This window comes from Pelmatolapia mariae, linkage group LG23, assembly GCF_036321145.2.
Source record: "Pelmatolapia mariae isolate MD_Pm_ZW linkage group LG23, Pm_UMD_F_2, whole genome shotgun sequence".
Classification (NCBI taxonomy): domain Eukaryota; kingdom Metazoa; phylum Chordata; class Actinopteri; order Cichliformes; family Cichlidae; genus Pelmatolapia; species Pelmatolapia mariae.
In genome coordinates this window covers 47,575,143-47,591,575 of record NC_086246.1, presented here as the reverse complement: position 1 = coordinate 47,591,575, position 16,433 = coordinate 47,575,143, and the positions used below count along the sequence as shown (strand labels likewise).

Genomic DNA, 16,433 nt, shown 5'->3' with positions numbered 1-16,433 from the left:
GAATTATATAATCAGCAGCTAGAAGGTATTCTTGCTGGGTACTTTTCCACACAATCAGTTTATTACTTCTTGTGGTCCATGATTGGTTTTGAAACCATCAAAAGTACTGTTGTTCTATCAAAGGAGAGGATAGTTCCCATGAACATGATTTTTGGGAATGCAGCTGGAATGCTGTGCAGCATTCCTAAATCTTAGGTCACTCTGCTCCTCTGGAAAACAATGGCTTGCTCCATGAAGGAGAGGTGAAGGAGTTCAAGTACTTCATGGTACTTTGAGTAACAAAGCGACCATGGACTCCACTGCAAAGTCCCTCTACGATACCTTGGACGTTATAAGAGAGCCAGGCCAAGGTAAAACTCTTGATATACCAGTCAGCCTACATTCCTGCCTTTACCTGTGGTTATGAAATTTGTCTAATGACCAGAAGTTTCCTTTGCAGGGTGGATGGATTTACTAATCAGGTGAGAAGTTTGGAAATCCAGCGAGGAGCTAAGAATACAAGAATACTTTTTTGTTTTTATTTTTTAACAATAGACACCAATCAATTATTTACTGGAGTCATTACATATCATTAAATGCATTAAATGTAGAAAATGTTCAGAGCTGTATTACTATGTATAATGTTAGTGTTATTATTAGTATTAATGCATTCATGTGCAAGCATCTTTTTAACACTGTACCCAGTGACGATGCATATGTTGTATGCGAAACATCAAAATGTGATGCATCTCAGGAGACCATGGTGGTAAAGGTGTTACAAACTTCCAAACATTTCACATATGTAGTTTTTACAGATCTTTCTTCAGTATTAATCACACATAATTCACACATAATTTTCCTTTAGGGCGATATTTGTCTACTATAGGTTATTAAGCATGGGCAATAGTAACAGCTACAAAACAAATTAATAACTGAAATCAATTTAATTTTATGTATATAGCGCCAAATCACAACAACAGTCTACTTGGGGCACTTTACATTATAAGGTAAAGAACCTCCAACAATCAAATGACCCCCTATGAGAAAGCACTCCACGACAGTGGGAAGGAAAAACTTACTTTTAACAGGAAGAGACCTTTGGCAGACAGGACAATGTGGAAAAGAGTCAGACGTTAACAATAACCAATTATTAAATGCAGAGTGGTGTACTGGTAAAACGAGTGGGAAAAAAAGGTGAGTGAAGAAGAAATCACATGCATGAAGCAGGAAAATATAAAAAAAAAATCGGGTTTCTCTCACGTTTGAATGCAACTTGTGACGACATGCTTTTATTTTGTACGTCCAAACGTCTAACGTCCGGCGCTTCTGCCGTCGTTTGCCGCTGTCTTGCGGCGGCGTCGTTCGGACAGCATTCCAGTCACGGTGTTTGGAGCGGCTCGGAGAGGCGGCGCATTCCTGCGTAGGCGCGGTGGACTTTCCCGAACTGGACGTTGTTCCGTGTGGGCTGGAAAAAAGGCGTTTAAAGTCAGTGGGAGCTAATGAAGCTGCTGGTGGGCCACGGCAGCTGTTAGCCACTGTCAGCAGGTGCAGAGCTGAGGGAGGGGGAAAATGGCCCGGGAAAAGAAATCTGAACCTGTACCTGCTCGTCTTCAGGGAGTGTGACAGACTGATTGGAGGTGAGAGATTCATTTTGTTTCTCTTGTAAAAGACGAAAAGGAAAAGTTCTTATTGACAAAGGTGCTGTAGGGATTACTCACCGAAGTGACTGGCGAGTTTTATAAAGGTGGTTAAATGAAGCGTTCATAAAAGTATGAAACGCCCTTTAAAGTTAACCTTCGGTCGGCATATTTGCAAATAGAGACCACTTGCGTGTCAGTGAGCAAGTAAAAACCACTGAAGAGCAAACAGACATCAAGCTGCCTAACAGTGAGTTTATTATTGCGGGTGCTTGGCTACTTAATAATCCATCAACAGTTTGATTTCAGTGTTTTTGGCCATGGCCGGCTGCGGGCGGTGGTGCTACCGCACCTGCATGTGCTGTCTGTCCGAGGAGGAGAAGAGCACCATTGCTGTGGACAAAGAGATCAAGAGGATCCTGAAGCAACAGAAGAAGAAGGAGAGGAGGGAGATTAAAATCCTTTTGCTGGGTCAGTAGAGCACCACACACACCTGTTGGTTCATGCAACAACAAAAAAAACAACCCACAAAAAACAGGCTAAACAGACATTAAACTGCATTTAAAATTTGACCAGACAGGGTACACCCTGCAGACAAATCAAGACTGTTTGGCCTGTTTGGTGGCCTCTGCACATGAGTGTATAAGCTAGGGTAAGGCATGTGTCACCATGTGAGTATGTGAAGAATGAACGATGAAAGTTGGGATTGGTTATGCCACCTGAAAACCACCTGTGGCACACAGCCCAGAAACATACAAGCCCAGCTTTGTTTGGTTTTTTTTACAGTTAGTCTGACAAGTTTCAGATTGATTTTAAGATAATTTCACCTTCCTGGCAGAGATACCCTGAGCTGGTGTCATAGGTGAAATATTTACATGATAAATGGTCTAGCTGACAGAAACTCAACTGACAACTCCTTTTTCAATCGTTTGAATTTGAATATCTCTACGTACTGACTTTATTTTGTCTTGTTTCTGCAGCTTCTCTGCTGTTTGTTAGACAAAACCAAGTCATTTGAATATATACGCTTTTCTTTTTAGTGCTTGTGTCAAACAGCAACCACTATAACACAAAGACCAGAAAGGTTTCCTGTATTTTAGGGCAACATGGACACAAGTTACACCCTTGTAATTATCAATGCATGATCCTCTTTTCAGATCCATACTCTCATGCTTGTACTTTAATAGAGTCTTATAATAATTAACCTTATTTACTCTGGCTGTCCCTCAAGAACAGCTCATGGGCAACGTTCTGATATTCAGAGCTGTATGGGTGTGATTATCTTTTTTTTTTTTTTTTAAATGATGTCATAAAGGTGCAAAATTTGACAAAAGTGTCTGAAACCAAGTGTGTAGAGCAGATTGAAGCCAGAGCTCACAGGAATTACTTTACATACAATGTCCTCATTATTTGAATCTTTGGTCATATTTAATATAAATGCCCACGATTTTCTAATCAGAAAAATCATTTAAAAGGTCAGTGTTGGGCTTAGATAGAGAGCAAAAAGCAGCTGAGATTGTGGGAATTGGTCCATTGATTTGTATCATTGTGATATCAAATTTTGAATGGGCAGGAACAGACAGCGCCACCCTCACGTCCAGATACACGGGCTTGACAGGTGTAAACAAACCCAGGTGGAGTGGTCAGATTGAATTCGAAGAAGTCTCTGGGCCGCTGCCAGGTCTCTGTTAGACAGAAAATCAAGTTTATGATGAATCAAAAGATCATAAACAAGAGATCCCTCGCTGGAGAATGCTTGGACATTCTCGTAATATACGTATACGATTGAAACATGAGGTAGAACATCATAGCTCCACTTTATTGACATATATTGAATAAGTGGGCAGTGCAGTGTCGCAGGAGTTAGCGCTGTCGCCCCATGCTGGGGCCTTTCTGTGTCAAGTTTGCATGTTCTCCTTGTATCTTTGTGGGTTCTCTCTTGGTACTCTGGGTCCCTCGTGGAGTTCAGAGATGTGTTTGGTTAACTGGCTGTAGGTCTGAGTGTGTGCTTGAATGGCTTTCTGTCTCTCTGTGTTAGTCCTGCAACAGGTTGGGGACGTGCACCTGCCTCCAACTCCCTCATGACCATTGGATTAGTGGTTAAAAAAAATAGAATCAGTATTATTCATCCATCCATCTAAATGTGATGAAACAAAGAAAAGTCCCATACTTTATGTATATTAACAGGAAAGTATGCTTCTAAGTAATGATTATATACATTTTTGGTAAATATTTTGATTGTTGTAATTTTTTCATGCTTTTTTGCGCCAAAACCAAAAGAATAATACAAAACCAAATCCAATTTTTCTAAAAATGTCTAATACTGTATTAGTTAATCAACTATCTGTCTCTGCAGCTATGCGTGAACCACAGTATCTTGTTATGATAGCTATGCTGCTGCTTTGTGTCACTGTGAAAGAGCAGCAGATACCTAGTAAATAGTACACAGTAAATGAGCGTGTCGTTTTTTGGGATGTTTTCAGCAGACCAAAAAGATAATGAGACGTGATACACGGGGGCAAGCCTTTCTTATGTCTTTTACAAAAATTTCTGTCATTTGCAAAAACTGGACTGTCAGGAAAACATCTTCAGCACGTCTCACACAAACGCTGCTTTATGATTTTCCTTCAAAAGTTGTGTTGATTCCCAGAATAAAAAGTTTCAAGAGTTTAGTTTCCTCTAGCTGACAACTGAATAAAAGAAATACATCCAAAGACCACTCACTCTTTCATCTGAGTGGTTAAGTTAGGATTTCAGGAGTGTTCACTGAAGTCTGTTCAGTCCTCTGTACTCCTTGTCTGAGTGCAGGATGCAGACTTAAAAGAGGCCATAAAAAAGTATAAATGCAATCACAGAGGCAACACAGGAACCATAACAGATACCTGAAAATTAGACAGATGAAAAGACAGGACTATTTATACACAGAAGGTTGATTACACAGGAAAACAGGTGGGAAACAAGGCACAGGTCAGCCCGCTTAGCACAGGTGAGAACAACAAGATATGAGGGGAGGAACAGAACTAAAACTATTAAAAATCAACACATTCATCACTAGAATGTAATAAGAACTGAGAGTGAAATAATAAAGAAATCAAAAATAGGAATGAAGAACTCAACCGACAGTAATACAAAACACACAGAGCACTAAAACATCAGTGAAAGCAAACAGAGAACCCTAAAATAATAAACACGACTTAAAACCCTGGGACTGAAACCGTGTGAGAAGCAGCGTAAATCCAGGGCGCTCGTTATGAAATACAGTCACCACACAGAATGATATGGATACAAAACAATAAAACAAGAGGGGCATAAAATGTTAACAATAAACTGAGGTGTAACAGAACATAAATCAACTTTTCCCCCCCTCTCGTTCGGTGTATCTTTAACAGAGTATCTTTGATTCTAGTCTGCAGAGAGGGTACCTGCAACCTGTATATCAGGCCTTTTGTGTTTTGAATTGAGTGCTCGTTTTTCAGCTTCGTGGAATAAAGTCTCCTTATCACGCTACTTTATAGTTTGTATTCACAAAAAAGCTCAAAGTTAACACTTTGATCTCCCTAAGGCTACAGGAGGAACTTACCATAGCCTTGGATGCAAAAGAGAATGATTATGTTGTTTTAAAGCTGCTTTTCTGACCACTAAGGCTACACCCACATCTATGAGAATATTTTTTTTAAACTAGGAGCTTCTGCTTTTGTTTTAAGAGACCATCCCATCCACATGAAACAGAGCTTCTGAAAATCTTCACGCTTTTCAGTTACCCTAAAAAGTTGATTCTGTTCATGTGGATGTAGCTTCTTGAGATTTCTTTACCTGGATGATTGAGCATATGCATCAAGACTTCTTTTCAGTGACCTAAAACATGGTTGTGGACAAAAGGCCAAAAAACGATATAAAAAACTGTTTTCCAAAATACCTGTGTGTGTGTGGGAAGGGCTTAAGGATAGCAGAATGTGATGCAAACACCAGCATATTACCACCTTTTAAAGATGTTGTGTTAAATGTTTAGTAAGCATGGATATTGCAAAAACACTATGAGAGCCTGCAAAATGTACACATGCAACAGTGATAAAAAACAAAGAAAAAACTTTGTAACTTTGTAAACTGTAAAAGTAAGACTGAGGTTGTGTAAGAGTAGTGCATGCTCCATTAATAAATAGCATGTACACTCTAAATCTAAGAACAACATTTGCGTGGAGGTGCAATACAGAAGTATTTGTAGAATCTTATGCCTGACAGGTGTGTTCACCTGTCGCAGAACGAGGAGTTATTATGTGGTTTTATATCAGTCTGAGGGAGAAGAGCTCTGCAGCCTTTTTGGTCTGAAAGGTGCTGAAGTATTCTTGGAAATGGACGGGAGTTGTGTTAATGTATGAATGTATGAATTACATTAAATCAGGTAGCACCATCGTCCCATCCTCTTAAATATACTGCTGACAGATAAGTGCTTTAACCTTCTCTCACAATTACAGCGTCTCCATTTTTTTCCCTGGGAATGCAGTGCATATCTGGCCATTTTTAAAGCACCATTATTTTCAGTTAAAAAAAATAATGTAACTCGTAACTCGATCTCATCTTTGATCTGAGGAAACCTGAATGAAGGATTTCTGCTTTAAATGTAAATTATTAGCTCTTCTGTTTGCTGCCTCAGGGACTGGGGAGAGTGGAAAAACCACCTTCATCCGACAGATGAGGATCATTCACGGACGAGGCTTCTCAGAGGAGGAGAGGAAGGCTTTCGCCAAATGCATCTACCAGAATATCTTAACTGCCATGACTGCAATGACAGGAGCAATGGCCACGCTCAGAATCCCCTACTCCAACCCACAGAACGAGGTAGATGCAGCATAAACACACACGGACACACCCAGTTACACATCAACGCTTATTCATAAACACGGGCGCCAGCACAGGTGTGCGGGCGTCTGACCAGAAGTGCACTCCCAGGATTTGTGGGATTACGCCCACATTGAAGAAGAAGCATGAAACACGCTGGCACCAATATACGTGCAAAGCGTTCTGTAGCCTATAAATAGCTGGTGGTTTTACTATAAACATGCACAAATCCTTGGTGCAAAGCATCTGTTGAAGGATTAATTATACAGGATGTTAAAAAGCCTTGTATTCAATGTTTTTTAAGCATTCATCATGAAATCTCCTCACACTGAGAATCTTGTGCTGTCCTCCAGATTTATGCCAAGAGGCTGGAGGACGTAAGCCTAGTACAGGTCACCCAACTGGAACGGGGCCATGTTGACGCAATCCGCCGCCTCTGGGCAGACTCGGGAATACGTGCCTGTTACAGCCGCCGCTGCGAGTACCAACTCCTGGACTCTACAGAGTAGTGAGTAGATGTGCTTTGCTAGAAGTCAAAGCTGCACCACACCCTCTGTGAGGGCTGGGACACAGTATCACATGATGAAATGCTGTCACAACAAAACACCAACAACAATATCAGGATATGGGAAAGGATGATAGACGGCAAGTTTGGAAGAAAGTGCACGTCGATATCTGTGGAGAAAAAAGGATAACCATATATAGACAAAACTTAGTGGCCGCCACCTCCTCTTAATCTTTGAATTCAGGTGCTTTTAGCCTCATTGCCACAAGGGCATAAAATCAGGCACCTCGGCTTGAAGTCAGCCTTTATAAACATTTGTGAAGGAATTGGTTGTTCTTAAGAGCTTACCGAATCCAAGCGTGGCGTTTTAATAGGATACCGCCACTGCAACAAATCAGTCTGTGAAGTTTTTTCCCTTGTGCATATTCCACGATCCACTGTAAGTGGCAGTGTGGAAGCATTTAGGAACCAGAGCAACTCAGCCATAAAGTCTCAAACCATGTAATGCTGCAGAGCGCGGTCTCTGAGTGCTGAAGCGCAGTCCTAAACCTCCTGAACTTTTTAACATCTGGACAAAAACTGTGTGGCTGGAGCTTCATGGCATGGTTTCAATGGCTGAGCAGCTCGTGTTGGTGTAATGTGTAGGTAGCCTGGTAATTTTCTCCATATGATGTAACTATTTAGATTTTGTTATCATCATTATTGATTGAGCTGCTCATTTTTTAACATCCCAGAGCCAAGAAAAACACTCAAATCACAAAGTAAATAATTCTAACTCCTTATTTTAGGCTGTTGTTTGGGGGAAAAAATCCAACTTAAAACAGAAATGGCTACAAAACCTTCAGTTCAAAATGAATACCCTTCATTTCTTTCGACAAGAGACACGGCATGGCATTCAGTCAGTGTGCTGTTGCTTATTATCAGTCTGAAAAAGTCTCAATAAATAAGTAATACATAAAGGTGTAACATCACAGCCATAAAACAAAGAGTCGGTGATGTTGATTAGCTGTTACACAAATGATGCAACAAAAGATAAGCACAACAAACCCGTCATCCGTTGTAGTCATACTAATAACAGCTGTCCTCTTCAGTGAACGTGCTATATTTAGACAGGAAGAGATTAAAGTTGTTTTAGGTTTGTGCTCCTTCTACGCTGTTTGGGGTTTCCATTTTTGCTGTTTTTTTTAACGTTGTCACGATATAATAACATCTTTGGTATTCATTTAAATAACAAAGATGTTATTTGAAGGTTTTTATGTTGGCTAAAACAATGAGTTGAGCAGTTCTTGAGCAGTTGAGAAGCTTCTTCAGTTCTCGGATGAGAGGTGAAACGTCTTCAAGCAACTTAAAGAAGTCCAGACACTTTTCTTTCCAAGTTCATTAGACTATGATGACCTGCATGACTGAGAACCTTCACGGACAATGAGTCGAGCATTTTTGGATATTTTATCGACCAAACTATTCTGATGACAACTTTTTCCAGTTTGATAAGATCTAGGATCCCTTCAGATTTATGCCCTAACTGTGTCATTTTTTCCATTTTCCACCTCTGCTTGTCACTGAAATTGTACGTCGCGCTCACGGAGTCTTCGGGTTTTATAGCTACATCACAAAAAACATTTTAAGCCACAGTGTAGAGCTACGAGAACGGGAAAAGACACAGTAGGTGTGAGCCTTACGCTAAAAGTATCTCAAGTGTCACAGAACAAAGTGTGGGCTCAGCCTGCCTCTGTTTTCTCTCTTTTATACTGCTGTTCTGGTCTGTGTTTACCCGGCAGTTCAGTCATCGCGGTGCGTGCTTGATAAGGGACAGGCAGTCAACATTAGCTAATGACAGCTTGTATCAACATGAGCCATAAAGCTGTGGTCTGTACACAGGCTGATGTGGACTTGCTCCATTCCCTTCTTGCATTTTTAATCAGTTTTTTCTTTTCTGTCATCACCGGTTCATCATAAGTCTCGTGTCGCTTCAGTTTGTTTTACTCTGTCATTGCCGGATGCAAAGTAAACAGAAGCAATATGTTTTAGTAGAAATATCCTCTAGTGTGAGAAACAGATTTTTTTTTGCCGTTGTAATATTTTTTCTCTCCTCGGCCCCATCGCGTCTCTCTTTCAGCTACATGAATAATCTGGACCGCATCACCTCCCAGGACTACATCCCCACGGAACAGGACGTGCTGAGAGTTCGATTCCCCACCACGGGCATCCACGACTACTCCTTTACCGTCAATACCATCACACTAAGGTGACCAATCCTCGGATTTCTAACCTCTCACAGGGACAAATCCAATACCTTCACTATTCACTGCACTGTGAAAAAAATACTATTGACTCTTGCAGAGGCTTTGTCTGCTCACGCCTGCTTGGACGCAATAGGATCGCATTTCTGATTGCCTCTGTGCAGACTTCATGTGGGTTTTATTTTGAAAATGTGTAGGCAGTCAGACTAAGCTTTGACAACAGATCCAAAGCTTATTTCTAAAGGACATTGTGTTCCAACATATTATCTTAAAATAATAACTCTTAAAAGCATTTAAAGTTGACCTAGTAAAAGCCTTTCTTTACTTTCTTTCACATGTATACTGTTACAGAGGGGCAGTGCTGATATTAAACATGGCCAAAGTTTCACTGTGCGTGTACAAGTAATCCCTGTGAGCCAAAAGATCACACACTTTGTGTCAGGCAGTTATTTTTACTCTTGAATCTTTATGATGTCACAGAGGGAGGGCATCCTTGGCTTTCAGGACAGCAATCCCAACAAGCAGGTGACCAAAATAAGCTTTATTTAAAACTGTGAATCATGCAGAGCTCTTCTGCTAGACTCTAAGAATACAAATATGGAGCTGGAAATGAAAATAATGATGCACTTTAAACTAAAGAGAAAACATATCTGGATAAATTAATGGCAAAATAAAAAAGTGAATGAAAGGCAAAGAGGCATTTTTGTCGTTTAATAAAGTGCGTCATGTTCTAAGAAGGACATCTCCACTTCACATCGCAGCTTATTTTTTTTCTTAATTAGTAGTGCATCTTGGGTACAGCTGTAAGTGGTTTGGGAAATGCTTGGAGCAATGGAAGGGAACCTTGAGCTCAGTGACGAGGTGTGGCTGACCCCGTTGCTAGGTGTGACGTAGTTTTTCAAAAGGTGAACACAAAACGGCCAGTTATAAAAAGGCCTGATTAAATAAATTAGTATCCATTAAGACATGCTGTAATAATGAATACTATTTTATGCAGTGAACATCTTTGTTGAATAAATTGGATGCCATACTTCATCTCTCGCAGGCACCTGTTCCAATGTGGATACTTGTTATATTCATTTGCTTCATTTGCTAATTTTAGTACTTAATTGATTTAATATTAACAAAGGAATTAGCTCACATCAGGTACGCAGGGACACAGAGGAAAACCTGCACGTTAATGAATGCCTCTTGTGTGATTTGCTCGTGCAGGGTTCTGTCATAGTTTTTGCATTTTTTCTAGGTGTGCCAGATGCCTCACTGTCTCGATCACTATCATTGTTGGCATTACAGTGTTACTTTGTTGGGCAGGAGAAGTAAGCACATCTCCAGTGAGATCCCTGCTCGATCTCGCGTTTGGCGCTTCAGCAGCTCACGGTCATTTGGCAATTTGTAGTTTGTTTGTTCTTTTACACGTTTCCTTCCTCTGATCCCTGATAGGATTGTGGACGTCGGCGGTCAGAAGTCGGAGCGGCGGAAGTGGATCCACTGCTTTGAAAATGTCACCTCCCTCATCTTCCTTGCGTCTCTCAGCGAGTATGACCAAGTCCTGGAGGAGAAAGACACGACTGTAAGAGCGCCTGTGACTCTCATTCAGTTTACAGCTCCAGAAAATGAACACAATCATAGGATCTGTGCAGATTTATCTACCGGATAGTTTACCAGCTATTCTAAGGTGCTTGGAATATTTATATGTAGGTGCTCAGCCATCCAGGTCATTGTAGTCTTGAAAGATTGAAGAAGAAGGTAACTGGACTTCTTTAGGTTTGCAAAGATGCTTCACCTCACATCCCAGGTATTTAAGAGAGGACGAGAGTATTTAGCCTTATGAGGGGTTGTCTTCTGAGGGTTGTTGACCCACTATTGATCATCTGCAACATCACGTGAAAAAAAAAAAAGGCGTGGGTTATTACCTTCAATGAGAATGTTGAAGGTTGAAAACACTCGTAGACTTTGCTCCAGCGTACCATGTGACCTATCGAGGTCACCTGAGTCGAGGTGTGATTGGGGGTTGAAGGTCCTGGAAAGGGTTATCAGGGCTGCGTTGTAGGTGGCTGACGGATGGTGTCGCAATGCCGTGTTTCGGTTACCTGAGTCAGAACTTAGGAGTTTGCAACACTCTGTTTTCACTTCAGCTCCTTATATGTTGTAACGTCGCTCTTCTCCTCGGCTGGCTGGCGACCCAACAAAAACACAAGCAACAGTGGCCCACAGACCGGTTGTACCACATGCTTTGTACACTGCCTCCATCCGACAACAGAGCTCACTGCAGGCAGACTTCTGCTCAGCCAAAAAAAACAAAACAAAAAAGCAGCTTAAGGGTGAAAGCACAGAGAGACCTTGCCCCAACCCACCATGTGACCTATTGTGGTCACCTGAGGCAAGGTGTGATCGGGGGTTGAAGCGTCTGGGAAGGGATCTCAAGCCTGCACTGTAGGTGGCAGACAGCTGGTGTCGTAAGCCACCACCTCAGTTTAAAGATGGCCGTTCACACTGGACATAGATCGTGCAAAATACACAGCACATTTACAATTACACACAGCATACACTGGATTGTTTAGCTTATGTTTGGGGGTTTTTGTAATTTGTTAATAAATAACACAGTATATATGTGTGTACCGGAGTCATAAATGTGTCTCTCACTACAGTCATTCCATCGTTTCACCAGCAGGTCTCGCTCTTGCACAACAAAGCCTCTCTCTTATCTCCTCTCAGCCTCTGCAGCCCCCTATCGCCTTCTTCTTCCCTCCCATCCTGTCACTGATCCGTTTATCTCTCCCAGACACTTTCTGGTCTGCCATCGCATTTATTAACCTCCACTGTGGTCCATATGCTGCCCATAAACAACCTATTTCCTCTCTTTGAAGGTCTGCTTTCTCCCTGCCTCTGTGATAATGCTCTGTGTCCTCCCCAGAACCGCATGCAAGAGAGTCTGGCTCTGTTCTACACCACCATTCACTCCCAGTGGTTCCTCAACACCTCCATCATCCTCTTCCTCAACAAGACTGACATCCTGACTGATAAAATCAAAACATCAGACCTGCAGAAATACTTCCCCAGTTTCACAGGTCAGCTGGTCTTCTGTTTGTTTGCATTTAGGGTGAAGGTGTGTTGTAGTTTTGCTAGCAACTATCGGACAACTGATCAAACAATTTGTAAAAAAAGAAAGAAAAGAAAACCATATTCCAAGTATTTTAGTTTATTTGAAGGCTCTTTGTAAAGATTTGGTCAGACTGTAAGATGTCTGTGAGTGCATGTGCTGAAGTTGGGGCACATGTGTGTGTTCGTGAGTTGTGGTGGATTTAATAATGGCGGGGAGCACTGAGAGCACTAAGGGTTTGATATTTGTGAATCAGTCCGACACTCAGCCTCAACGTGGAGGTTTCAGACATTCAAATAAGAAATCACAGCAGCATTGAATGCTGAGCCCAGTCAGCAGCCAGATTTCACTGCCATCAACAATTACAATTGCAGCTCATTGTTTGCAAGCGTTTATTTTCATCGCAGCGTGGACACAATCATGTCCGAGACACGAGAGCTGTGATGTTATTTGGCTTCAGCCAATTTGCTTTGAGCATGCAACAATTTCATCACTCCCTTCTACACCTGGTACAAAATGTGTCATTTCCAAAAACGTGTGTGCAAAGTGATTTCATTTTCTAATTCTAAGCTTGAAAGTCTCTCCCTCTGTCGCCGTCACCACGGCCACCAGACATTTTTTGCTCTTCTCTTCTTGCTTTTTTCTTTTCTTTCACTGCTCCCTTCTACTTTCTGCTTTCTTATCGTCTTCTTTCTTTACTTCATTCGTTCCTTCCTTCTTAGCATCTTTGCAGTCTTCCGCATTTCCTTGTTGCTTTCTTTATTCTGTTCCTTCTGTTCTTCCTTCCTTTCTCCCTCCTTTCTCACCATCTTTCCCCTCTTCCTCCCCCTTTCGGATATCTTTACCCTCTTCCTGTCTTCCTTTCTTTCTTCCTTGGCCTCTTCCTTCTTTTTCTCCCATCTTTACCCTCTTCTAGCCTCCCTTCCTTATTTTTCACCGTCTTTGCCACCTTCCTTCCTTATTGCTCACCATCTTTGCCCTCATCCTTGCTTCCTTCCTTCTATCTTTCCGTCCATTCTTCCTACTTCTTCTGTCTCTTCTGACTTCCTTCCTTCCTTCTTTATTTCTTTCTTGTAGATGAGTCACTTCAGGTACTCTGTGTGCTTAATGACGAGGTTGCAGACTTTAACTCTGCTGCTGTTAGAGGCTGTAGGGTGCCCCCCTCACCCCCACACACCTCCGCTCTCTCTCTGTAACCCATGGCAACCACAGACAGATACTGTCCTTCCTGCAAGCCCTGCACCCCCACCTGAATACCCCCAGGTGTACAAGTGTGTGTGTGTGGAAGATTGAAATGAGTGACTGAAAGTGAAAATTTGCACATGTGTATGTGCGGTGCACACACTGTGTTTTACCACTAGCATTAGCGGGGTAAAATAATGACTCACACAGGGTCAAGCTCTTTGATGTCAATTTAACCTTAATGACAACTGTGAACAGCTCCTAGCGCTGGCTGCTATTTGCCGCTAATGTGGCTGTGTTCCAGTGCAGGGACTGTGTGGTCCTTATTACTGCTACGGTGACTACTTCTGAAGGCTATACCTGTTAATAATCCACTGCAGTCTTCTACTGTTTTTAAAGAGTGAGGAGCTGATTTGAACTGTTTAGAAATGGTATTATTATCATCAAGAAAGTATTCTTTACGGTTTATCAAATATATTATTTGCAGGGAGGTTTTTTCATCTGCTGGTGGAATAAAGTCGAACATAGTGTTAGTTCAGGCAGACCTTGGAGTCAGGCTCTGCATGCCATTGTGATCGCTCTGCTGATATCCTTCTATGCAACTTTAGCCACCTCTGCAAGCTGCTTTGCAACCCAGCCATCTATGTCAATTCTGTTGACACTGAATCTTCTGTTCTGTATTGGGGTTTCACTCTCGCAGGATCTTTTTAAGGGCTTGTTTGACACCAAATGGGATTCAGAAGTCAGTACAAAGATGACAACATTAATAAAATAAATAATTGTACATAATTATTAGTTTGGGACTGTGACAGTGGTTTGTTGCTATAGTACAAGTTTTCTATTAGGACACACCATCCTGGTGACTTGACAGAGATGGGTTTCAAATAATTTCTAGTATGCACCGAAATAGAAAACAGGAAAAAAACTGGCTCCTGGCTGTGATCACCTTTTTATTCGGTTTGCATATGTGAGCTGTTGTTCAGCTGGCTCAAAAAACACCAGCTGGGAATTTACAAAGGTCTTTTTTTAAGCTAACAGCATTTTTTCAGGATTTGGACTTTCAGGCAAATGCTGAAAGTTGGCTCTAAATTCGAAATTGAAAATGCTTTGCCATGTTGATTAATCTAATTTCCATCTCATGCTTAGTGACAAGTAAATCTAAAATTCTCTGATGTCTTTGTTCTTCTCCATCAGTCGGTTTATTCCACCCAAATTCATCTCTTTGTTGTCCACTTCCATCTTTCACCTCCACTCTTTAACAGGCAGGAAACATGACCCCGAAGATGCTATGAAGTTCATCCGCAAGCTGTACGAGCAGCAGGCCGTCAACCACAACAACCGGGAGACGTGGAAGACTCTGTACCCCCACTTCACCTGTGCCACGGACACCAACAACATCCGCAGGGTCTTCAGCGACGTGAAGGACACGGTGCTGCTCAAGTCTCTAAGGGACTATGGGATCATCTGAACTTTTACCAGACAATGAAAGCCAGGAGGAAAGATGGTTCGTGTCTCTTTGTGGACCTTTTACTTGTATGAGAGAAAGCCAAAATGGGATTTCTCTTTTCCACATAAAATTCCTTCTAAAGTGCCGAAGTCAGAACATCAGGCTTGCTTAATATTTTTGTGCCCCTAGTCCTCCTCTCATTCTTCATTTTAATTAAGATGCAAGTGGAGATTGAAAGCACTTTCCTTTCATCACCACGACTATCACAACTTTACTCTCATCCTCTTCTTCTGTTCAGGAAGTATTTGAAACACATGACGAGGAGCCAGTAAACTCTCTCGTTTCTCTCAGCTTGCAGCTTTTTTGCCCAATTTGATGTTTCTTTTTTAAGATGAAGAGGCGTTCGGGTCATGCCGTGACTGAATTGATCCATAATTGAAGCGGGAGCAGAGATGCTATGAAGTGCTGTGCCGCCATTAACAGAGTAATGACTTTTACAAGTGGAGATGGGGCCACACGCGAATGCAACACCACTGTCACACATTTTAAGTGCTTTATGTGTATCTTCCAGTCCCATTCAGGTACCGTAGAAGCCAATGCACACTCCAACGCAAACTGTAAACACAAAGCGTTACTGTTATGAGCTGTATGGGCAATATGAGTTACAAACTACTGCACTCTTCTTTATTACATGCCCTGAATGTGGGCGATTGTTGTCACAGCACTGTCCTTCATTGTTTCTGAAAAACACCCGCCAGCGTGCCAAAATCCCTATTGATTATAGTTATCTTTCACTGCCAGTATTTCTTTCATGTTATCTGTATTCAACACATCTGTTCAGCACAATCGCCGTCATTTGATGAGCAGAAATCTGCAACTGCCACCTGTTGAGTCAGCGCACAATGCCGTGACAGCACTATAGGACAACAGATTAACTTTTGACTTTAGTGGCCGTGAGAGTAAGTTGCTCTTAAATGATATAAATGTGGAAAGAAACTACAGACTATATGTTGGAGTGAATCTGGACTGAAGTAAAACTTGTATGAACTGTATAAACTCCAAAAGCCAGATGAAGGAAAGTTTAAAAGTATTGAGGTTTGTTTAGATTCACTTTTTTCAGTTTTTTTAACTTCTCATCTTCTCTTTTAACTAACAAACTTGCAGTTTTTTAGTCAAACACTAATTAAAGTGTTCTGTAAAGCAGCTTCGCGTTGGGAATCCATCTGTCAGAGACTCTAAATCCTGACTGGCTCCTATTGTGCTCTTATGATGCAAAAATAGCCAACTGTTTGCTTAATATTATGCCCAGAGTGTCCAAAAAATCTGCTATAGCTGGTTTAGGTACTTAAAGAGGACATCTTGTACTTTGTGATTCAAAAATGCTCCCTCACAAGCTTCGTTGTGCCACTGGCAACAAATTACCTCTACTTGCTGTCAAATTGTTCAGACAAGGCCACAGACATCCATCATTTCTGTGGTTTTTGTTCACTGGGTGTTTGGCAGATGA

At 41.5% G+C, this 16,433-nt stretch overlaps 1 protein-coding gene across 1 annotated transcript; it reads left to right on the top strand.

Moving 5' to 3' along the window:
* Positions 1-1,936: 1,936 nt before the first annotated feature.
* Positions 1,937-14,947, top strand: LOC134619948 (guanine nucleotide-binding protein subunit alpha-11-like). Its single transcript, XM_063465744.1, has 7 exons — positions 1,937-2,087; positions 6,268-6,452; positions 6,806-6,960; positions 9,074-9,202; positions 10,638-10,767; positions 12,112-12,265; positions 14,742-14,947. The coding sequence occupies exons 1-7, from the start codon at positions 1,937-1,939 to the stop codon at positions 14,945-14,947; spliced, it is 1,110 nt and encodes a 369-aa protein (XP_063321814.1).
* Positions 14,948-16,433: the final 1,486 nt, after the last annotated feature.

Bases quoted from the DNA above. Each gene is read 5' to 3' on its own strand.
- LOC134619948 (XM_063465744.1), top strand. From the start codon at position 1,937: ATGGCCGGCTGCGGGCGGTGGTGCTACCGCACCTGCATGTGCTGTCTG. The intron at 6,453-6,805 runs GTAGATGCAGCA...GCTGTCCTCCAG, and splicing joins ACTCCAACCCACAGAACGAG to ATTTATGCCAAGAGGCTGGA. The intron at 9,203-10,637 runs GTGACCAATCCT...GATCCCTGATAG, and splicing joins GTCAATACCATCACACTAAG to GATTGTGGACGTCGGCGGTC.